Raw genomic sequence first — 23,991 nt, forward strand, 5'->3', positions numbered from 1 at the left:
AAGGGCCAAAGTTCATTCTTGGACCTCTGCACAATTGTGTTAAGATTTGAACAAATATCAAATATTGTTGCCACCAGGGTTCTGTAATTCCAAAAGTCGGGTGTTTCCCCCCCCCCACCCAAAGACAAAAGGAAAAGATGACTTCCTGCTTGTGCCTACTTAACTGATGAATGTTAAAAGGAGAAAAGGTCACACATGTTAGGAATCCAGCAAAGTAACCTTTAACAAGTCACATGCAAGGCTTGTGCTGTGTGTCATTGATTGTTTGTCTACTTAGCAACAGCAACAGCTCCGGGCGAGCGAGTGGCGTTGTAGGCAATTTGTAGGTGCAGCCTGGAGTGGAATCCTCGGCGGTCCTCCTCCACCCCGCGGTGGTCCTCCAGCCCTGGGTGGTCCCCCTCCACCCCTCGGTGGTCCCTCTCTACCCCTTCTTCACTTTCCCCTTTGCTTTTCCGGGTGTGGTAGTGCATGATAGCGCCTCTGTTCATCCTTGGGTGCCAGGGCTTTGAGCTACTTTCATGAGGCAAAAGAGAAGAGCAGATGCTGCCTAGAAGCAGCATGGGTGCCTGGCTCCTTGAGGAAGGAAATGAACCCAGCCACCTTCTCAGGGCGGCGTGGTTGTAGGTGTGGGTGCTGGCCTGTTGTGGGTGTGGACTCTCCTTGGGGGATATCAGGTTTAAGAGAACCCGGAACTGAGTGAAGGTGGCAAATCCCCACCTCTGTATCCCTGTTCCCTCTCTCCCAAGGCCGGGTGAGGTGTCACAGGTCCACGGGGGACTGGATAGCCCATGGGCTTGCCCTCCTTTCCTTAGCCTCACCATCAGATAACATCAGGGCCATTTAAATAATGACACTAGGTGTGCTCCCCCAGTGGTATTCTCCTCGAACAGGGGAGCACAGTACAGGATGAAACTTTATTAAAAAACCTAAAAGTTTTCCGTCAGCCCGCGGCCACAAATTTAATCCCGACCCTCAACATGGACAGGGGACACCCAGTTAGAATCAGGAAACTTGCTGATTTGAACTGGGGACAAGCTGGGCAAACGTGAAACCTGGAGTAAAATCTGGAGCTATCTGCTCGTTTAACCAAAGAACACGATACACTTAATTTGCTAAAGAATGAAAACAGGTAGCCCCTTTGAGCTATATGCTATTTTGCGGAAATCACCACTGACGTACTGCAATCGACTGTCGTCAGTAAATCTCAGCCCTGCGTTGGCCAGTAGTGGGGCTGGGAGCACCACGCAAGGTCGTTCACAGCCACAGGTAACGCACAACAGCTCTGCTTCTTGGTCATTTAAATGTGCGAAAGGAGGCACAATCTGGTCATCTCTCGTCATGGTTGTGATTATATGACAAGAGGCAGAATCTTTCAGAGGGTCTCCTCTTGCAGAAGAAGCAAGGCCAGGGTCATGAGGAGAGGGATGATCCCCCGAGAGCCGTGTGCTTTGATCGTGGGGATTTATTTGGCTGGGAGCGCCCTGGGCCTGTGCTGTGCTTTCAATGCATTTCCTGGCTTCCCTGCCATCATCACCCCGGAAGAGGCCGCAGCCTGCATTTTATGGACAAGAACTCTGAGACGGGCATGGGCGACGCGCCAGCATGGCTGGACCTGTGTGATGGGATGTTTCCCTAATGAAAATGCACACTTTCTGCAGATGATGTTTCCCTTAGAGAAAAGCCAGGGACTGTGGTGGGATTTTTCAGAGAAAGTGTACCAGGGGCATCGTGGCAGCTGGGCCCAGAGGTGGAGCCAACAAGGTCTCCTCCCAGGCCCTCGAGGCTCCTGGCAGAGGCAGGGCTTCTGGGCAAGCCACCAACGTGACCTTTCCAAGCCCTGTGCTCATAGATCACCTTGTCAAATCAGGAGCCAGCTGTCCCTGGGGTGGGGGGTGTGCAGGTCTCCTCTTATTAACCAAGACAAATTAGATTTCCTGTTGTCCCCAGACCCGGGGATCTCTCCCCCTCACCCCTGCCCCAAAAATCTGTTGCTGCCCCCTGGGTCTTAGGCAATTTTGACTGACAGTGTCTGTGATTCCTTTGTCTGCGCTGACTTGATTACCCTCCACGCATCTGCTAGTCGTGTCTGACAACCTTTCTCAAAGAGTCTCACAGAATCTTGTTTAAATTTAATTTTAACATTGGAAGAATAATTCATTTTATGGTTCAAAATTCAAAAGAAAGAAGAGGGCGCAGAGTGACAAGCGTCTCTCCCGGCGGGGGTGGACGGCAGTGTCAGCCGAGCTTCCCGTAGCTGCCGCCCCTCCACTTCACACACGGCACGTGCGCGCTGCAGTTCTGCTTGTTCTTGGCCTTTTGGTTGGCTTGTTTGTTTTTCAGAATTTGGGTTTAATTGGGTCCATTTGCTCAGCGAGTCCGCTAGGTGCTCCTCCCCCATCAGGACTGTCGGGGTCCTGTGTGGGGTGGGGCCTGGGTTACACGAGATCCTGCTGCCCAGCCTTTGGGTCATTGCCACTTGTTTGCACTCACGTACCTAAAGATGGACGGACTCCTAGAAACCACCTCTGGCTGAGAAAGCTGAGGCCAAGAAGGGGGCCTCCCTGGGTCATCAGGCTGTCAGGGTTCCCAGCTGCGGAATGCAGATTCCAGGCCTGGCCTCTGACTCCCCCACCAGAGCTCTGCACATCAACTGTTGGACAGTTTCATGGCACCAAGTCCCTGGGAGAGGGAGCCCTGGAGTCACTGGAGTGGACAGCGTGGGATTCCCAGACCTTGAGGAGACAGACGTGTGAAAGGTGCGCCCCTCGGCCCCTGAAATCTGAGCAGAGAGATCCTCTCTGCATCCCGCACAAGTCTGCTTCTTAGCTCTACCCTGTATTTTCAATGAGCTGAGATATATTTAGTCTAGAAAAGAGACAAGAGGGACAGAGGCTTCTGGTCCCTAAACACTGTGCTAAGAATGTGGTTGCTCAAGAGGATGACAGTGGGAGAAATTTAGAATCAAAAATCCAATACAGTTTATAAGGCCATTTCATGGGGATTAGCTCAGTGCCCCATGCCTGGGAAAGGCAGGGCCGCAGCAAACCCTGGTTCAGAGGGGAAGCCCTTGGTCGCCCAGCTAGTGGGTTGTCAGGCTCCCACCCAACTGGACTCCATCCCTGGGAAACACTCAGAACTGCAGACTGCAGAAACCCTTTCTCTGCCAGCTGTGGGAAGGGCACGACCCGAAATCCTCCTGGGCAGAGCCTGATAGGAGGGAAATCCTCTAAATGACCTTCTCCGGCTGTTGCCCAGAGGCGTCCCCTGGACTCCAGAGTTCCAGATGGAGCAGCCAACCCAGTGCTTCCAGATGCTTCCACTCCCGGCAACCAGGGCACCTTGCCAAGTAGGGAGAAGGAGGTGGCCACTCTCAGAACCTAGCACTCCGTGCGTGACACACATTGTCTCAGTTCCTCTCCCTCCCCACTCTCTAAGGAAGGAAAGTTATTCCCAATTTGCGGAGAAGGAAATGAGGCCAATTATCTTGTTCAAGGTCAACTTGAGCTGCAGGTGGGCTGGTGAACATGGCAGGACAGTCCCTTTCACCCTGAAACAGCCCCAAGTTCAATTGCCCTTGACTTTAGCTCACTTCCTGTCTGAATGTCGTTCATCTGTGTTCAGCACCCAGATCTACAATAGAAGGCCCTTGGAGCTGTGTGTGTGTGTGTGTGTGTGTGTGTGTGTGTATGGGGGTGGGGGGTGCGGACATGGTGGGAACATGGGGAATTGCCATTCTTCCCAACTTGGGTAAAGTTAGACCCAGGAGCTTGGACTTAGCTGTGATCATGAACTGGCCCATTTGGCAGCAACAGTGTTACCTCTGACCTTCAGGCACATGCTTCCAGACATTTAGGAGTCTAGAAACAAATCATCACCCCAATACGTTTTGGGGAGCTTTGGCTACGTGTCAGGCACTGAGCATGCATCGGCAACAAGTGCCCAGCCTTCCCGGGGCAGGCTACATCTGTCTGAGGGGGCACTCTGCCCTCGCCCCAGCAAATCTGGGTTGACTGTTGACCCCTGCACAGCTGCTGCCCGCACAGATGGTGTGAACTTGGAGCCGCCCCTTGCACAGGTCAACTGGCTCGAGCCACTTTAGAAGAGAGGGGTTGTAATTACCTCCTTCATGTCAAGTCTTTCTCTGGCAGAAGCTTAAAAATGATCTTAGGGAGCCATTAAGACCATTCTGATCAATAAAGGCATTTGTGCGAGTCTCTAGTATTTAAAGTGATGGCACTGCAGTTAATCCAGGAGTGCCCCAAGGGCACGGCAAGGACAGACGCGCTCGGATGGTCTCTGCTCCACAGGAGACAGACCTCACTTGTGGAGCAGTTGTCCTGTTTGGTGGGTGAAATACTTTGGGTTTCTAACTGTCACGGTGACATCTGTTTGAAAGCTGCAGATCACACGCTTTCCACTGGTGTTTGCCCACTTGGTCACTCGGCCGGTGCCTGTTCGTGAGCTGGAGCTGAAAGGGCAGCTCATTGGGACGAGCAGTGTGGGGACTAGGTCGTATGTAACCTTCCCAGCAATGCCTCGAGGTTTGTCTTATTTCCACCATTTTAGAGATGAAGAAACTGAGCACCAGAGACTTTCTCAGGGATTCAGAACCAGAGTTTGAGTCCCATGTTGCTGGGTGTAGCGATTGTCCTTCTGTGGTGAGATCTGTCCCTGTCGAGTGCGCCTCACTAAGCACTAAGGTTGCCCAAAGCTGACTGAACCCTTTGGGGTCTTAATGAGGGTAGAGGTCTCTCTTCAAGGGGGGTTCATACCAGCTCACCCCTCTCCTGAGCTGGATCCAAGGCTCTCTTCACACTCCCACAGGATTATTCGAAGATTTTGAAAAACTTGATGGAACCAGCATTCAGAGTGGTAAATACTTGGAGTCCACGTCCTTTATGGGTGAGCCTCCCCCTCCCTCACACCTCTACCTGCTTCCTTTGTCTTCCTGTGGAATTAGCTAGGGGAGCGCTCACTGCTGATGGTGGAGGCAGAGGGAGGTGATGACAGGAAGCAGCCACTTGGGCAACCTGGACAAAATTGATCTTTCTGGTGTGGGGTTACCCAGGTTCTTGGTGTCCCCCGGCCTCCTGGCTTTTGGCCCTTCTGTCCTTGGCCACAGCCATCTCCTGTTCCTGTGTCCTGCTTCCTTCTCCAATCCTACCCTTTCCTCCTCCTAATGCAATAAGCAAACCCTAAACAGCAGAGAAAGGGAATGCCTTTGGTAACTGTTCAAAGTGCCCTGCCCCTCCTGAGGACTCACTGGGGTCTTTTGTGGGGAAGAGGCCAAGCTCCTGGGTTTTTTTATAGGTCATAACATTATTGTCATCAAAAGATTTCCCTTTAACCAACTGAGTCTTGTCAGAAATGTGGTTTGGAACCTACCCTGCAGGTTTAGAAAAAAAGAACAGGAGGGTCAGGGAGGGCCGAACATCCCTATCATGGCCCCTCTCCACCCACGTCCTGTCTCCAGCGTCAGGAGCACTGTCTCTTCGTTGGCTGCACATGGAAATCACCTCAGGAGCTTTGAAAAATGCTGACATCGGGGTGCTACCTCAGACAATTCAGTTATTCTTTCTCAGGGTTAAGAGGTAATCAGAGAACCTGTGTCTGAGACACACACACACACACGACTTCATGGCACACAACTAAGTCCTGGGGGTTCTGTGAAAATGAAGATCCTAACCCCACAGGCCCCAGTGTCCCCAAGAGCTCCTGGTGCTGCTGCTTGTCTGAGGAGCACATGAGGACAGGGAGACCTTAGAATATCCGGAAGAGGTGAGGCTGGATGGGTGTGCTGTGTACCCTGCTAATATACTACCTGGGTAGAAGGAACAGTGTTGAAATGAAGGGTTGTCTTCCTGGGAAGAAGGAGGGGCCACAGGCCAAAAGGACTCCCTGGATTTAAGAAGTTACCTTTACAGTTTTCTCTTCCTGTGACTGGTGTGTCTTCCATGTGCCTCTCTGCACACTCTGGCATTAACTCACACTCAGGGCTTAGCACCCACCTCCCTGTAAAACCTCGGGAGGACATCCCACAGCATTTAGTGCCAGGATATGGCCATGCAGAACAAAGGAAAGGCTGCAGGATCTGCACGCTGCATTCCTGGTGGGGTCTGAGGCCTTGTCTATATTTGTGGTTGGACAGCCAGTTCTAGTTGCTAGGACACCAGTGTCTTCCATAAAGTGTATTGTTGGGAGCTGATCCTTTAGGGCACAGTCACGCATCCTGAACCCACCAGCACCAGGAGTGAGAACAGCTATACCCTGTGAGTCCTCTTGGTGGGAAGTACCTCGCTGGACACATGCAGAGGCCTAGGCACCTGCCATCTCCAGTCCTGAGCCTCCTGCGTCCTTGCCATGTCTCTTGTTTGTGCTTTGGGGGGTTGGACATTGGCAGAGTAGGGTGAGTCCTCACTAGGACTTGGCTGGTGGTCAGCTGCCTTTAATTATTTAGTTCCTTTAGGGACCAAATCCTTGCACCACTCATTTTATGAAGCAAATGCTTCTCTGGAAATTGCTGTCCTCTTTGATTTTGCCTGTGAAGCTTTCTTCTTGAAAGCTCCCTTTCACTGCAGAAATTTCCCCAGTTAATTAATGGAGGAAGAAAAGCCTGCTTTCTGAGAGAGAACACAACAAGTTTTTTCTCTGAGATTTTCTTCTGGAGGTAGAGTCCTTCTGGGTTTCCCAGCCCCATGAAACCTGAGCAAGGATGGTTTGAGCCACAGCACTGTTTTTTGGTTTGTTTGTTTGTTTTGTTTTATTTTTTTGGTCATTGCTAAGCCTAAGTTTTGAGTGGAAATAGAGGCCTTGACATTTTGGGTAAAAATGTTTTGGTTTAAGAGGTGCCAATGGCAAGAGCATAAATTCAAGAACAAAGGTAACTGTCTCTTCACAAACAACTGGCACCTAAGAGCTCAAGTCCATGCAAAAATCGGGTGATTGGCAGCAAACCATAAGTTGTTGGCAAATGAGCACATCTCTGTGCTGTCTCCTTCACCCTGTTGCAGGGCAAGTGCTGGGGTGAGATGTGCCTGTGCCTTTTTCTGGCTCTGGACTATCAAATCAAGGAATGGGTGGGAAGCTGACTGGTGGGAAGCAACCGTGTCCTTGGGAAGGGCATGGCAGTGTCACATTCAGAGTCCACTGTCAGGTCCCAGGTTCATTCAGAGAACAAACTTTGAAATACACATTAATTTTCTCCTGAATAATAGCACCCTTGAACCACTACTGCTTGAAGAGATAAGTTCATAAAGACCACCTTCCTTGTGCGGTTGGAACCCTGTGAAACCCCGGGGGGCCAAGCCCATTGCCTCTGTGCCTCAGCAGTGCATGCCTTACATGCGCTGTTTCTTGTCATTCCTACACGGCTTACTCTTTGAAAGCAGATCCCGACTTCTGAATTCAGGCTCCGAGAGGAGCCCCAGTTCCTCTGGAACGTGCAGACATTTGACCCATGTTTGGAAACCCCCAAATCCTTCATTTCCATACAATTCCTAGAGTTCCAAGCCATTCCAGTCCAGTGCTCGCCCGCAGAGCTATTCCACACCACCACCTTGACCTTGCCTAACACCGTGTCCATCCCACGAGGCTTCTGATGCTGTGGACTGACTTGAGGTGCTTCACGTTAGATTTCCTTGTGTTTCTATACTAGGCCTGCCACATTGAGGGCCGCATATCCACATGAATGGGGTCTGCTGTGCCTAGACTCCAAGCTCGGGGTGCAGTGAGTGCTAAGTCTCAGAGGGGTACCATTTGGCCCTGAGTACTGTTGACCCTACAGAATAGGTTCCTGTGTAGTGTGTTCTTGGAGGAGCAAAACCCTTTCTGAGCTCTGCCTCAGCCCCGTGGCCTGGGAACCAGGTCTGTTGTCAGGCTGCATCCTGCCTGTGCAAGTCAGAGAAGCTTTCTGCAGCCCTCAGTCTAATGGGAGGTGGCAGGGGGGCGGGCAGGACAGCAATGTCACCAGCAACTGCTGTTTCTGATCATCTGCAGGAAAGGTCAGGCCCCTCAGTTGCACTCATACATGCAGGGAGCGAACCATGAAGGTGGTGGCATGGAGGAAACAAGGGCCTCAACTGGGCCTTCTCCCTCTTTCAGCTGACCATGTTGGTATGGTGCTGAGCCTTTTTTCTTGTCTGTTAAATTAGGATAAAACCTCACCCTGGCATTTGTATCACGATTAAAACACTGAGCACCTGTGACTGTGCCTGACCCCCCAAAAGATTGCAACCAGGAATAAGTTCATGCCACGAAGGGTGCCAAGGGGACATCACATCTTTGCCGCGTGATGTGTGCCCTCAGCGTGGACTGAGATCTCACTGCTCACCACCTTCCATATGATTCTAATTTCAGTATTTCACAGCTCACTTGTGAAATAGCATCTTTCGTCCCCGAGTGTCTGTGCACAAGCAGAAATGAGAGCAGCCCCCCGGGTAGACACCAGGCCAACAGGAGACATGGGGTGGGGTGGGAAGGCTTGTACCTGAATCAGGACCAAGTTCAAGGAGCATGGGTTAAGTTCCTACTGTGTGTCTGCTTCTACACACAGTGATCCCCATTGGCAGCTAAGGAAACGTGTTCAAATGTCACATCCAAGTGCACAAGCAGCACAGCCAGGAATCAAATCAGGTCTCTCTCCCTCTGCCACACATCCTTTAATCAGACTGGTGACTATTGCTGACTCCCACCAAGAAAAACCGGGACAATCAACAGATGCTTTCTGATCACAGCAGGCTCCTAGGGGTCCTTCCAAGCTGTCCTGCTTCACTCTCAGGTGATCGGGTGATTCTGCTCCTGCCGTGTATTTTTACCATCCCCAGAAGAGTGGCTTGTGCACAGGAGCTTAACTAGGCAGCCTCTGCAAGTAATCAACGTTACAACCGATGGGGGATTACTGGGAGGGCGACAGCACAGAGTCCAGAGCAGGCAAAAAACAGACATCGCATCCCCACCATCAGCCATGGCGGCCCACCCCATGCGGAGCCAAGCCAGCCCGGCTAGAGGCTGCCTGAATCAGAGCAGGGAGAGTCATTGGGTGTTCAGCCTTGGGAAGGGAACCTGGCTGATGTTCAGTTTGGGTGTCACTTTCCTAAATTTACTGTAAACTGTCCCGTGGGCAGAGCTGGGCATGGATCCCACTGCGTTCACACCCCTTGTTTTCCTTCCCTGCTAGGTCCTTGCTGCAAAAGTTCTCAACCTGGTCATGCCAAACATGTCCCTGGGCCCGATCGACTCCAGCGTGCTTTCTCGGAATAAGGCAGAGGTAAGAGTCTTTCTGAAAATGCAGGGTAGTCAGTGGCTGGTGGGAGAGCAGCCCTCGTGGGAGATTCGAGTCTTAGCCCTTTGTCTGCCATGTTCTGTGCCCGAGGACCTGCGTGAAGTGAGGGGGCTGTGAAGATGTGGAGGTATCGTTTGGCTTCAGGACTGAGTGGGAAAGGCTGATGGTTGTGATGTCTGAGTGTTCCCTAAACATGGAAAGGAGTTAGCCAGAGTAGGGTCTGTAAATCTGCTTGGTCTCCTTTGGTTACAAGTAGCAGAAACCTAACTCAAAGTGATTTCAGTGAAAAGCGAGTTTTCTTGGTGAGTATAACTAAGACTTCAGATATGGCTGGGATCAACTTCAGGCACCACCTCTCTCTTCCCAGCTCTCATATTCCCTGGTTTGACTTCATTCCCAGCCAGACTTGCCCCAAGTGGAGGCCAAAATTGCCAGCAGCAGCTTTACCTAAACAACCCCAGCAGAAAGAATTTAACCCCATCTCACAGATGAAGAAACTGAGGCTCAAAGGTTAAATGCCTTGTCCAAGTCGCACAACTTGTCAGAGCTGAACCATTTGATTCAGAAGTCCACGAGTGGGTGCCTCCTTCCAGTTAGTATCTGCAATCATGAAGCCTTTTCCCCGGCTTTGCGGTCCCAGGTCTGTGTGACAGGTTCGCTCAGAGAGAAAGAGGTTCCTCCTCTTTCCGCGCAGGGTTTCCTTGACCTCCACGAGGCAATTTTCTACAGAATGGCTCCCCTGGATTCTTGAATGTGCAATTTCTAGTGAAATCCAGTATCTTTGTGGCAGCTGTGGGAGGGTGACAATGGAGAGAGAGAGAAACAAAGAGCCAGAGAGAGCTAGCGCCCTTTGAGATCTTTTAGAATGAAACACCCAGGGTCCAATCTGAGTTGTGTATCTTACCACCTGAAAATATCTGGGCAAAAGGGAAGGAAAGAAGAGATAACAAAATGATTCCAAATCCCCTTTGTTCAAAAGTAGCAGATTTTAGAACTTTTACCTCATTTTCTGAAATAATGGAGCATTCCATTGTAAAATAGAAGAATTGGGGGACCATGCAGCACGCAGGCTCCCCACCTCCTGCCCACCTGCCCGCCAGCACCCCACGGTCACTCTCCCTCACCGGGGTGGGGTGGTTTCTGACTGCCCAGGTAACTCAGGTGGTCTGTAGAAACACTCATCAGCGTGCCTGCTGGGAAAAGCAGGAGGTAGGAGGCGGTTGGCTGGCCTGAAGGCTGGACTCCTGCTGGAAGAAATAGGAGCCAGGGTTTCCACTCCAAGCCACAGCCTGGCGGAAGGAGCGCCTCTCCCTTCGCTCTCCGTCTCCCTTTGAACATTCCACCAAGCTTTAAAAATAGCAACGCCGCCGGGGGAAATCTGTTCGGAAAAGGCACCCCCCCCCCCCCCCCCCCCCCTGGTTCTAACATCAGGGTGTCTTAATGCCCGTCCTTAGCTAAGATATTTCCTATGATGCCCTGCAGCTATAAAAGCCTCCAAAGGATAAGCGATGTTTGCCTAACAAGCTTACTAAAGTGGGGCCGTGGAGGAAGGGACCACAGACTCAGGCTGTCAGGGAAGTCTGCAGTTGTCTCTGGGGAAGCAGCCCTGCTATTCCAATGTCAAAAGCAGGGGTTTGCTTGGGGTTTGCTGTGGTGAGGGTTCTCACAAGCCACCCAGTCTTGTTAGTGTGACACCTTTGTTAGCATCAGGCTGCCTGCTTACAGCTCACTTTCTCCTGCCTGTGTGAAGTTTCCAGGCGGAAAAAACCTTGCCTGGTCTCAGCGCCAGGCCACGCAAGAGCATTGTGCCCCCCTTTATGTGTCAGACGCCATAGTCCTTTTGTCTTGCCACAGCTCCTGAAAGTTAGTCTTATTACCAGTGTTTGCATTGATGGAAGCTTGGGCCCAGAAAGGGCAAATCACTTGCCCAAGGACACAGAGCGACTAAGTAAGGCCTTGAGCCCAGATCTCTCTACTCTGATCCAAGCGCTCTTGGCACTAAAATCTTGGTTAACAAAGTTGCCAGTTGGGCCTTTTTTTCTGTGCGTCTACACATTTGCAGTCCCTGATCAGAACACTGGAGTACTGACAGGCTAACCGTTCCACCCTCCACAATGGGTTTTTCAGAATGTAATGAACCCCTCCCACTCTGAAAAGCCTGGAATGTTCTAAATATTTCCCTGGCTAAGGACACTGGGGAAGATGTGAGGAGGGCATCACTGAGACTCTCTTCGTGCCCTCAAGTCATGGGTGACCCTCCAGTGACTCACAACCAGAAGGCACTGCTTGCTTTCTGGAATCCAGTTTTCAACCCTATGAGCTGGGTAGAGGCAGGGAGGAGGGTGCCCCGCAGTTCTGAGAAGACATCTACCAGGGACATCACTCTTCAGAGTGAGGCTGCTTGCCTTCTAGAACCAAGGCTCTGTTCTCTATAAATACTCTGGGAGGGCCTCCAAGCACATCCTGGCTAGTTTAGATTCACGCTGGCAGGCCATATGGCGAGTTCTGCACGCCCTCCCCCAGCCCCCGGAGCTGCGAGAGTGGCCTACTCTGCTTCCTTTCATTTCTCTAGGTGGGTGCTGCTCCTCACCCCCACCCAGCATTTCAGATGTGCCCAGCTCCCCTGCTCCCTGCGCTTCTTCCACCCACGCTGCCAGGAGGCCACATCTGCCCTGGCCCTCTGAGATCCTGCTGGGTCTGGGAAAACACGGCCATACTGAGGCTTTTGACTAATTGAAACCACAGCTAAAGATAGGCCCCAGCTTCCCACTCTATCCCCAGGCCCCAGCCTCCCTGTCTGTCCCTCGGCCCCAGCCTCCCACAGAAGTCCCCTCTCAGGATGGGTTATTCACTTCCTCGTAAGCCCAGTTGGGTGATTTTATTCTGCGAGTCTCCATCACTCATATCTTATATTCCCCACAGAAGACTTGTGTGTTTGAGGCAGCTTTTACCAAGGCCTTAAAAAAAAATAATGAGCCATTAGACCATCTCTTGGAGCTTATTGCTGTAAGAGGGCAGCTGTCGGGGAGAACGTGAGTGGGCCTCCCTCTCTCAGGCCCTGCACACGCGGGGTGTGGGGCTCCACCTGCCGTGGCTGGCTCCTGCTCCAGCCCTCCTCAGCCCACGCACACAGGCCCATCCTGGAAGTCAGCGCCTTCAATGGCAGCAGAAAAGCCAGTGACTCAGAGACTTCTGGGGGTAGTCCCAGGTGTAAGGGTGAGGCTCCCAGAGGAAAGGGGAGAAGATTCAAGGGAAGGAAGACCCTCCTCCCCCACTCTCAAGATGGAAGTGAGGTTGACTTCCCGTGTCACTTCTGGTTGTGGAGGATCCTCGGCCCTCTAGAAGGACACTCCAGGACCTTTGTGTAAACCACTGTTCCACGTGCACAGGGCCGTGATCTCCAGTCCAGCTCTTCACTCAAAAAAGCAGATACCAGAGTGTCTGGAGTTCAACTTTAATAGCAAAAAGTAATTTTGGAAAAGAACAATCGTACACCTGTCCTTGATTGAGTGGCAACTCATACATACAGGCGCATCCTGGTTGCTCCCGTGTAGTCCTTATTTCCCGTGGCTCTTGTCTGGCTCAGGAATTTCATCCCCAGAGGTTGACTGGCAGGCCAGGGGGAGTAGATGTCAGAGAGGGCGCTCGCTTGGGCCTCCTAGTGCTTAGGCAAAATAGGGGAGATTTGAGTCAAGCGGCCCCATTATCTCCCCTCTGCCATCCGGTAGCAGGCAGCACTCAAGTCAACAGACTTTCATGGAGCTCCTGCTCTGGGCCAAGTGCCTGACTGGGGAGGCTGGAAACACCTGATGAGTTTCCCTGTTTTCAAGGGGGAAAGGCCATCGCCCCTTCTGTTACGGAGGACAAGAGGCAGAGGGCTCAGTGGAAGGGCACACAATTCCCAGCACCGCGCCCAAGCCCAGACCCAGCTCTCCAGCTCCAGCTCTTGGTGCTGCCATGTGATGTCAGAAACCGCGCTCTATGTCAGTGCCCTCAGGTCTCTTGAGGGTCTCACAGTGGCCTGGAGCAGTGTGGGGAGCTGTTGTTATCACAGCTATTTTTAGAGTAGTTTTGTTGAAAATACTGGCGATCTGGGGAGAGAAATGCCAGCTTCCCCAGTGCTGTCAGGACACCATCAGTAGGGGAAATGCTGGAACTGGATCTTAAAGAGGGGACAGGCTTGCTGGCTGAGGAGAGAAAAGGTGTGGGAAAGGAGCATTCTGAAAACTAGGAAGGTCAGGGCCAGTCTGTAGGTACAGAGATGAGTGCAGGAAGAAAGGAGCAGAGCTGGATGTGGCTCCTGCCGTGTGCGGGGAGGGCACTGGGGGAGGATGGAGGGCTTCTGGGAGGAAGGGGCAGCTGAACTGAGTGTCCAATAAAAGACTCTACAGGCATCCAAGAAAAGGGTCTGAAGGCTGGACGGACAGCCATGCCAGCCCCCAGGGGTACAAAGCGGGGAGGGAGTGATGAGGGAAGAGGCAGTGGGGCATTTGGAGTCCATCACTTGTGGCCTCAAAAGCCGTGAACTTGGCCCTTGTGAGGGTGAGTCGGGGGGAAGAACGGCAGAGTTCTTAGGAGCAGGGAGTTTGGCAGAATGTGGGTGCTGAGTGCAAGGGGCTGGTTGAGTACTGCAAACCAGCTGTAGGGAGCTGGTCAGGCCCAAGCGGGGCGTGGGGAGAGTGGCAGCATGCACGGGCCCTGGGCTGTTTTCCCTGTGCGGTGTGTTCTGTATCCAGGCTGATTTCTATGATCAACTCTTATTTGCATTTAGAATAGTCTGTAGCTTGGCATTCATGAGAGCACAGCCCCGTGGCCAAGGGAGAGCTATACCAAGCAACCTCGGGCATTTTCCACGTTCATGCCAGTCATTCTTTGTCTAGGGAAGTAATGAAGGACCTTTTCTTCTAAGGCCCGTGGGTGTCATTGCATTTGTGAACAGCCCCTTTGCCAGCTGTTGGCCAGCCAGCCCAGGGCAGGGTTCGGATCTGCACCAGGCTCAGTGTGCCGAGGTGTGTTAGAGAAAGGTTAGCTCGGTGCTTCAACCAGTGTTACCAAAGGCCCCTGTGCCAGGACATAGCAAAGACCAGCATGAACAGAGCCCCGCCCTAGGGGTCACGCCATAGTGGGGAGGAGATAGGCATGCGGTCTGGAGTCTGGAAGGCTTCCTGAAAGGGTGAAAGCTGAGCTACGTGATTGACATCACCTAGGGAGGGCACGAGCCTGCCTGTGCCCAGAAAGGCGCCCCCACCCTCTTGGGCCACCTCGGGACCCACAGAGTCACTTCGCCTGCTGTCATGTCCAGATGTTTTTTTCTCTGAGGGACCCACCACTTTTTCTCGGAGGAGCACCACCTCCCCTGCTCCCGGGAGGACTCACCTTGACTTTCTCTAGACAGGAAGCATCGTATAGTGAGGCAATAGAATGCTGATGGGAGAGCCCGACTGCTAAAGTTCTCTTCTGGCTCTGTTCTTTACTTGCTGTGTGACTTGGGGTGAGTTTCCTAGCCTCTCTGAGCCTTAGTCTCCTCAAGTGTAAGAGGGTGGTAAAAATAATGGTCCCTGTACAGGGTTCCTGTGAACAACAAGTACAAGTAAAATGTTTAACACAGCACAGAGTACAAGGGTCACTGTGTTACTTATTGTTAATATGATACTAATTAAAAATGTACTTTTCGTTCCAGTTCTTAAAAATAGATTTGGACATTTGACTTAGGGGTGGTGCCTAGGTTTTGCTCAACCAAAAGCTTAAGAAACTCCCCACTGTGGATTGCAGCTATATTTACTGTGCTTCGGGGCAAAGTGTCTTCCCACAGAGGGACAGTGTTCAAAAGGTGGAAGCCCCAGTTGGCATGTTCTTGGTTGTCAAGTTCAACCTTGCTGAGAGCCCTCAGAGCTCCCCAAAACAGCACAGTTTCTAGAGGATCACTGAAACACACCAAGGCTCTGAGAATATCCACAGATTGTAAAACTTAAAACCCAAGGGGAACCTTCCAGGTCCCCTAGATGGAGACACAGGCCCAGGAAGGGGCTTGGGGTTCTCTGAGGCAACCCAGTGCATCTTGGACACTACTGTGGGCTCAACGGCGGGCTTGTCACTGCAGCTACATCATCTCCTTGCACCTGCTCCCCCAGCATTGTCCAGGGACTTCCACTATCATACCCATTTCACAGATTCAGCAAATTGAATCTAGGAGTGAAGAACCTCGTCCAGATCACACAGCTAGAAAATGTCAGGGCTGAGTGGTCCTCGCTGCTCCAGTCTCCCCCTATGATTCAGTCAGACCCCCAAGGAAAAAGCTTGATGTCTCAGTGTACGTACCCCCAGGGGTCAGTCATCTGAGCAGAGACTCAGCACTTGGACCTGATGCATGGCCTGCAGCCAGTGTGTCCCCAGGACTCATAGCTCCTAGCCCACAGGAGCAGCAGGGGTACCAAAGGCTGGGGCTTTGCTGTGTGCTTTCAATTAAACAGCTTTGGAGATAAATGTGATCCACATGCAGTTATGAGAAATAACACAGGGGCCCACGTGTCCCCTCCAAGTTTCCCCCAGGATGATATCAAGACCTTGGGATGCTATCACAGCCAGTCAGGACTCCGACTCGGCACAGTCAGGATACAGAACATTTCTCTACCACGAAGATCCCTCCCACTGTCCTCTCCCTCCTGCTCCGTCCCCTCCTTGGCCCTGCCAACCTTTCCTCTAATTTTGCCATTCAGGGATGTCATTGTACTGGAACCATACACTAAGACTGTCTTTCTGGTCTTTGGTCTTGAAGCGACTCTTCCTGGACCTGGGCATGGTCTCCGAGGGAGGGAGCACTTCTTTGCCCGCTGCCTGTGGCAACAAGCCACCGCCCTCCTCCAGCAAGGAGGACTTTTGGTGGATTTAGATCTTCAGCTTTCAAAAAGCAAAGGTCACTGTGATTGGGCCAGAATGGTTACTTGAGGGGAGGGTTTGGGCCCTCTGAACCTCAGTTTCCCCATGTGGTATCACCCTCCTGTTCCCCCCGCCCCCCGGTCCCAGTTTCTCTTTGTCCCTTGCTTCCCACTGTGGCTTAAACTAGGGGCCTGCCCTTTCTCCCACACATCTGGCAGCTCTTCCCATGCCCAGAATAGGCCTTGTGTAAACAGACCTACGTGATCAAGACCTTGACAAAGAAGCCAAGAGCAGGAAGCCACTTGGCTGCCAGAGGATTTAAACCCAGTGCAGACTCCCCAAGGGGCCTCTCATGTTCAGGGTCAGCAGGGAAAGACGTCAGGCCACTTTGGGAAGGAGGTGGGCTAATGGGCTCTGGCCCTGGGCGTTCATAAGGAACTCCGGCCCTGCAGCATGCCATGGGGTGCCGTCAGTCTGCCGACACCCAGAACCCCAGCAGAGGTTGCTTAAACAGAAGAGAAGCTTATTTTTCCAGGTGATGCCTTATCAGTGTAAACCATGTTGTAGCCATTTCCAGGGTGCACCCACCTCCCTGTGGCCCCAGCGGTCTCCCTGTTCTTCCCATGCCCTGGCAGGAAGGGGGAGGGGAAAAAGCAAAGTGAGGACAAACCTTGACCAAAGGGTGAACAGGAGCACTGGTGCCCACTTCCTGTTCATGTGACCACTCTGGCGCAAGGGAGGCTGGGAAATGTAGTCTTTATTCTGATTGTGCCACACTAAACATTCAGGGTTCTCTGGGGAGAATAGGAATTGGGGTAATTTTTTTTTTAAATAATAAATTTTATTTTTATATTCCCCATACAATTGCAGCCCCCCCCCATTGGAATTGGGGTAATTAATAGCAAGCCAGCATGTTCCTCTGTAGAATGGAGAGCCAGACCCTGAGAGGATGCTTATGAAGGTCATGAAGGTCAAGATGGCTGAACCCCTCGTGTCAAGCCCATGAAAAGAGTTCCAAAGTGTCCATTATTCTTATTCTTTTTGCTAAATGAGATCCTCCCCGTGGTCCCTGGCTTCATGGTGTGCAGCGAGCCCTTGTGTGGTCCGCAGTAGCTGTTACTCTCACCGTTAGCATCGGTCCTCCGTGTATTCCAATCCCAGGGCTCTCATGGGCCACACACAGCTTTCTTCCTAAACGGGGCTCCTTGCAGACCCCACTAAGCTCCTGCTGTGGCCATGCCCTGCCCATGCCAGTCTCAAGCTTCTCAGCCCCCCAAACAGATGGCCTGGCCCTGCAGGATTCCTGCCAGCTCAGCTGCAGGAAGTGGCTAATCCACCTCGTGCGGCTTTTCACAAATGGTCTGGCCATCCCGAGCTCGGTCCCCAACATGGGAGGAATCAGAGATGGCAGGGGTGACCCAAGACAGCCTGTCCCCTCCTAGAGTGAATCCAGCATTCTGGCCAAGGCCCTGTTAGCAGTGGTAACAAAAGGGGCAGTGCGAGCCCCCCACCCGAGAATGCAAGTAGAACACAGAGGACACTCTGCTGCCCCTGGGTTGAGGTGTCCCTGTGCTCCCTCTGCCAGTCTCAACACCACGTGGCACCCCTCCAACCAGCCAAGAACCCTTTGGCAAGGATGAGGAAAGTGAGTGAAGGGGTGGCATGGCCTCATACCTGCCCATATGCACTTGAGAGAGTTCTAGAAACTTCTCACCCAGATTCTGTGTGGTAGATGCCCCATCTTGGATCACAGTGAACTGGCACCTCTTTCCCTTGAAGGTGAGTAGAGTAAAGCCAGAAGCCAATTTGGGCCAAAGAGAGCAGGGACAGGGTTCCAGGACAGCCCCACAAAAGCTGGTTGGATTCTGAGCCTCACACCCCAGCACCTGGGCGTGTCCCGTGGAGGGACAGCCATGGCCACCCAGAGGACACAGGGCCACCTGCGCTGACCTGCTGAGCCCTGCTCCTCCTGAAGCCCATGGGCAGTGCCAAAGCACCTTCCGGGCACTCTCACATGCCCCATGCAGGGCCCCTTCCCTCCTCTGCAGCCTGTGTATGCCCACCACCCGCTCTAGCCGAGTAGGCACCAGGTCAGGGAGAGAGAAAGGAAAAGCCTCACAGACTAACAGCAAACCCCTTTGGAGCTCTTCTTGTGTGAAATAATCCATGCGAAGACTATGGTGCTGCTTATATTTTCAAAACCACAAATCAATACTTGAAACAGTCTACAGTCATAGCATGAGTGTGGACTACACAGAACAGAGCCTGGGCGGAGAGGCTCCGAGTACAGCACCCCACCCAGCTCCATCCCATACAAACAACCCTTTGGGCAAAGCCGAAGGAGAGCTGACGGGAGCTAGGTCTGGGCCTCTGAAGGCGAGGCTACCCAGGAGCTGGTGGTACCCACCTCTCGCTCTTTCCTTCCAGGTGGACATTTACAACTCAGACCCCCTCATCTGCCGGGCAGGACTGAAAGTGTGCTTCGGCATCCAGCTCCTCAATGCCGTCTCAAGGGTGGAGCGGGCCCTCCCCAAGCTAACCTTGCCCTTCCTGCTGCTCCAGGGCTCCGCTGACCGCCTGTGCGACAGCAAAGGGGCCTACCTGCTTATGGAGTCCGCCAAGAGCCAGGACAAGACACTCAAGGTGAGCCACTGCCCCTCCTCACTTCCCCTGAGGACGCCAGGGAAGGTGGTCTCCCTTCCTGACAGTCTACCCAGACCCCCAGCGGGCCATCCCCAGGCGAGGTGTCTCAGGATAGGGGCAGCCTGGCCCTGCCAGGGAAGAGTACCAGAAAGAGAGGCATCTTTTAAATCTGAGAGAGCACACGAGTGATTAGCTGATTGTTGTGCATGAAAGAGCTTGAAAGGAAGGAGATCTCACAGTCAGCAAAAGAAACCCCCAAGCAGGCATGGAGCAAAAACAGTCTCCCAAGAGACTTGTCATGTCCAAGGGCATGGGCGTGCCTGGCCTCCTAGGGACTGGCTTTCTGCACCAGCAGCAGCGCCTCTGCCACCACCACCAGGGCCTCTGGGCACAAAGGGGCAGTGAAGTGAGACTTGGCAGAATGTGATCTGCAAGGGAATCTTCAAGATTATGTCCAGAAGAGTGGATCGTACCTGCAGCTTAGCCATGTGGTGTATTAGGCAGAACAGACCATGGTAGACCCACTTGGAGGGCTTTTGAGATGGAAATGCTATTTGGGGGTCATTTTGTTTGCCTGATTGACCTGGGAAGAGCCCCAGCTGGAGGGATAGATAGGAAGGGAGGAGAAGCACCCACTGTGTGCCTGTCAAGGGCCCATTGGCCCTGAACAGCCTCAGGTGCATTCCGGAATGAACAAGTCCCCTACAGTGGAGGCCCCCACAGCCTGTGCATAGACAGCTGGAGGCCCTGGGTCCAGGGCCCCTCTGTTAGAAAGCAAGCAGGCAAGTCACTGCAGCTCCAACCCCACAAGTGGTGAGTCAGGATTCCAACTCAGGCCCCCCAACCTAAGCCCACTGCCCCTTCCACCCCACACTGTGTGGACTAAGACTCACAGCTTTGCAAGCTGTGCCTCACACCACTGTGAATTGCAGAGCCTGGCCCACTCCAACTGCCAGATAGAGTCACAGATGAAGAAAAAGAAGAAAAAAGAAAACTGGCTGACCCTGTCATGAGAGAGAGTGAAAACTCAGAGGGGCATTTTTTAGTTTGGGTGAAGGCATCACACAGGCATCCCCTGACACTGACCTGGAGCCTGTGGTCCCCGAGAAAGGGTGAAGAACACTGTTGCTCCTTTATTCACTCGCTCTCCACTCATTTGTTCCTTCTTTAATCCTAGTATTCACTGGGTGCCTACCTTGGGCCAGGCCCAAAGAGCAAAACAGGCAAAGTCCTGACCTCCCTAATGGAATAGTCCCAGAGGGGTGAGCAGTAAACAGATAATGTAAGGAGATGATGAAGGAGAGGGCCGGCATCCCAAGGGGAACTGAGTGGGAAATTGGGGTGGGGGAGCAGAGGAAGCACCGACTTCAGGGCTTAAGGTCTGACAGTGATAAGAACAATAGAAGAACATTCTAGAACAAGGGAGGAGCCAGTGTGAAGGCCCAAGATCAGAAGGGGGAGGACCAAGAGAGAGTGGACCATAGGGAGTGAAATCAGAGCAATGAAGGATGAGCCCTGGGTTCTGAACTTGAGCAGACTGGGAGAGAGACAGATTTGGGAAATACCAAAAGTTCTGTTTTGATCGCTATTAGTGAGTCCCATTAGAAATGGAAAGCAGGATCTGCAAAAAATGTTGCAACCTGTGCTTACAGAAGTATCATCCACAAGAGCTAAAAGATAGAAGCCACCTACCATTGACAGATGAAGAAAATGTGATCTGTACAATGGCATATTATGCAGTCATAAAAAGGAAGGGAATTCTGACTCATGCTGCAACATGGGTGAACCTTGGGAAACGAACCAGTCAAAAAAGAGTAAACATATGATCGCACTCAAATGAAGTATCTAAAAGTAGTCAAAAATCATAGATAGAGAAAAAAGAAGGGTAGCTTAGGACTTGGGGAAGAAGGCAGAAAGAGGGGTAATATATAAGGGGTCGTTTCATTTTCAAAAGATGGAAAGTTCTAGAGAGAGAGCTGTTGTGTACCAGTGTGAAGAGGCTGACACTGTTGAACTGTATACTTAGAAATGGTAATTTAATATTACTTTTTTTTTAACCATACTTTAAAAAAATAACCAAGACATTTGGAGATTAGAAATTCGACTGGAAATGGCAGTAGTTAGTTGGGTGTCCACATCTAGAGTTTACAAGAAGGTGCCAATGCTCGGGTCACCAGCACAGACTTTATCAAGCTTCGGAACTGGACATGACGACTAGGAAGCAAGAGAACAAGGGCCGTGGCCGTGCCCTTGGCCACCAGCCCGGTCATAGGCGGCAGGGCACAGCCTAGACTGAGAGGCAGGAAGAAGCCCACACAGGTAGAATGCCCTGGAAACCCAGGAGGAATGTGTTTCTACATGATTAACCAAGATCAACTTTTGAATGATGCCAAGAAGTCGAGTCATCCTAGAGCAGAAAGTGTGCCCAGGCAAGGGTGGTCTGAAGGTCACCGGGGTCAGGCCAGGAAGGTCACCTGTGGGCTGATGGAATGGGAAACAGGAGCAGATGGGGATGAGCCAATGTCCGCAGGAGGGGAGGGCCGTGGAGACGGGCTGTCGATGGAGATGACGCCTGGACCAGTCCCAGTGGGCCGGAGAAGTGGGATCAATGGGAGGTGCTAGAACACGAGGGGACATTTTTATTCATTTGAACCAGGCCATGTTCAGAGGCGCTGGCCTGGGCTTCAAGGGCTCCCTCCATAGCCTTGACTTCCTGCCTCTCCTAATTGCAGATTTACGAAGGTGCCTACCATGTTCTCCACAAAGAACTTCCTGAAGTAACCAACTCTGTCTTCCAAGAAATAAACCTATGGTTCTCTCAAAGGACAGCGGCAGCGAGAAAGGTGTCCCCGCCCTGAGCGCACTGGCCAGGCGGCTGTCCCACAGTCGGGGAAGCGGGCAGAGGAAGGGCAGAAGCTGGCTTTGCAGATGTGGTTTGCAAAAAAAAAAAAAAAAAAAACACACAAAACAAAACTATAAATTGGAGGATTCCCTAGTGCAATTTACTTTAAAAAGAAAAAAAGAGAAAAAACCGACTGTTGTCCTATGTTAGGCTGTCCGCCCTTGAGTCTACCTTAACTAAGGGTAGACACTTTATGCAAAAACAGAGGAAGATTCGGGTAGTTTCCCAGTGAGGGCATGGGCTGAAATGCCCTTCAAGCACGCAAAGCCTCTGCCCCACCTCTCCCGGCTCCCACAAAGGTGCCCAGGAATTCCTGGTGTTCCGGGGACCCCTGACTGCAATAATTGGAGGAGTTTCCCCTCCTGCCCACTCCTCCACCCCGAGCCCAGCACCCCTCTCCCACCAGCCTTGCTCGGTGGCCTTTTACTGGCTGTGGGATGAGGTGGCCAGCGCCGGCTCCCCCAGGCGGCCTCACATGCCCTCCAAGGCCCAGAAAATGCCCAGTACTTCCTCAAAGGCCATGACCCACGTCAGGCCTTGTCCACCCAGAGCTGGGTGTTGGTGTGGGCTGCAGCTTGGTCCACAAGAGACCAGGCAGGAAGATGTTCCTTCCTGCAGGGGGCTGAGGCCGCCGCCCAAGCGCTGTATATATTCGGGGGCTGCCTTTCCTCCTGTGACTGATTTTACCTGACACCACAAGAGGACAGTTGTATTGCAGATGAAATATCTAATATATAATGTATATTCTAAAGCAGAGACTATTTTGGGGGGGGGCGGGTGGGTGGGATCGAAGGGGGCTTAAAGGCATGGAAGCCTGATGCCCCGGCACAGGAGGGGCCGCTGGCCGGGGAGCTGGGCCCACAGCACCCAGAAGCCTCGGGGCTGGCAGTACAGCTACCTCTGGTGGCAGAAGAGGGTCCCAACAAGGCAACCCTGTGCGGGGTCATGGGAGGGGAGCAGACTGGGGAGCGGCTGATGGAGGGGAGCCAACTTTTCCCAGCCCGGGCCCCAGCAGCGCCTGACCTGCCTTCCTCAGGTGCCAACCCCACCCTTACCTGCCCTTGACCCTCACTTAGTGCCAGCAATAAATGGGGACAGCAGAAAATTTTCACTTTCCAGTGGGACCCACTGTTACCTCATGGGCTCCCAAGTGCAAACATGACCCTGGGTGGGGCAGGGCCGCTGGGGTCACCAGCTGGCCTGAGAGTGCAAGTCCAGGAGCCCTGTGGCCCACACTGCAGGCGGCTGCTCCCCCGTTGGGCCCTCTGACAGGGAGGCTGGGAGTGGGGACTCCCACCCCACTTCTTCCAGCGGTGAGATCCACTGCCCCTCACCCACAGGCTATTCTTCCCAGATGCATTCTGGTCCCCAGAGAGGGCATCTCCTTTGTCCTTCCAGAAACCCCGCCCACAATGGTGGACGCCAGAGCTCCCTCCACTGGGCACCCACTCCCACTGAAGGTCACACTTGCCTGGGGCTCAAATGTGTTCTCCTGCCCAGCCCTGGAGGGCAAGCACCCAGGCACCCACTCTCCGGGGGACAGGGCCCAGGGGCCCACAGAGAGCGGCTTCCATTGCCCCTCTTATTTTTCTGGCTTCTCTATGGAGGAGAAAAGGTAGAATGTGTGCTGACGGCGAAGGTCGGCCCCGACCTCTCAGCGCAGACGTCCTCCCATAAAGCCCCAGGCCTGGAGCTTGAGAGGTCGGCCACAGTCTGCGCCCTCCACCCTCCTCCTCGCCCAGAAAATGGAGGCCCGCGGCATTTCCCGGATTACCAGTCGGGCCCACGGTTTGACTGGGAATCCCTCAGATGCATGAGTATATTCACATGCGCGCTCTTGCAGAGGTAACCTCCGTCACATCTACACATCCAGTTACAGAATCACCTGCACTAAAAAGAAAAAATATTAATTGAAACCGGACTGTCTCCTCATCCACAGAGAGGGCGGGAATTCGGCCCATCAGGCACCTGAGCCTCACGTGAGCCGGCTGGGCCCTGCCGTCCCGGGAAGCCGCGCGAGTCTTGAATTGAGTTCAGCCTCAGTGGTGACGGCTCGTGCCAACCCTTCTGGGCCTTGGCGCTTCGAGGTCCCGCCCTTGCTGCAGGGTGGTGGAGCCGGGTTTCCGCGGGCCAGGTCGCTCAACGACAAGGGAGGGCAGAGACTGGGGGAGCCTGGAGAGGCAGCTCATCCAAACCCGCCCGAGGTCCTGCTGCTCTTTCGAGGAAGAGACGCTGAGGCCAAGCTCTGACTTCACACAGCAGCGTCCTGGGAAGTGGAGGCCCCGCCTGG

General features: G+C 52.8%; 1 protein-coding gene across 5 annotated transcripts in view; it reads left to right on the forward strand.

Annotated features, from left to right (window-relative positions):
* The window catches only part of MGLL (monoglyceride lipase), a 164,639-nt gene extending 142,168 nt beyond the window's left edge, over positions 1 to 22,471 (forward strand). For 4 of the 5 annotated variants that reach the window (XM_037524209.2, XM_037524218.2, XM_054687723.1 and 1 more), the window contains 4 exons: positions 4,825 to 4,902; positions 9,176 to 9,265; positions 18,584 to 18,799; positions 21,532 to 22,471. In XM_037524209.2, the coding sequence (XP_037380106.1) occupies positions 4,825 to 4,902; positions 9,176 to 9,265; positions 18,584 to 18,799; positions 21,532 to 21,657 (510 nt within the window). In that variant the 3' untranslated portion in view covers positions 21,658 to 22,471. The remainder of the gene's footprint in view (positions 1 to 4,824; positions 4,903 to 9,175; positions 9,266 to 18,583; positions 18,800 to 21,531) is intronic. The other variant, XM_037524202.2, reaches the window with a different exon arrangement.
* The last annotated feature ends 1,520 nt before the right edge of the window (positions 22,472 to 23,991 follow it).

Source organism: Talpa occidentalis, unplaced genomic scaffold (assembly GCF_014898055.3).
Source record: "Talpa occidentalis isolate TD23 unplaced genomic scaffold, MPIMG_talOcc4v2.1 talOcc4.10, whole genome shotgun sequence".
In the NCBI taxonomy this organism is placed as follows: Eukaryota; Metazoa; Chordata; class Mammalia; order Eulipotyphla; family Talpidae; genus Talpa; species Talpa occidentalis.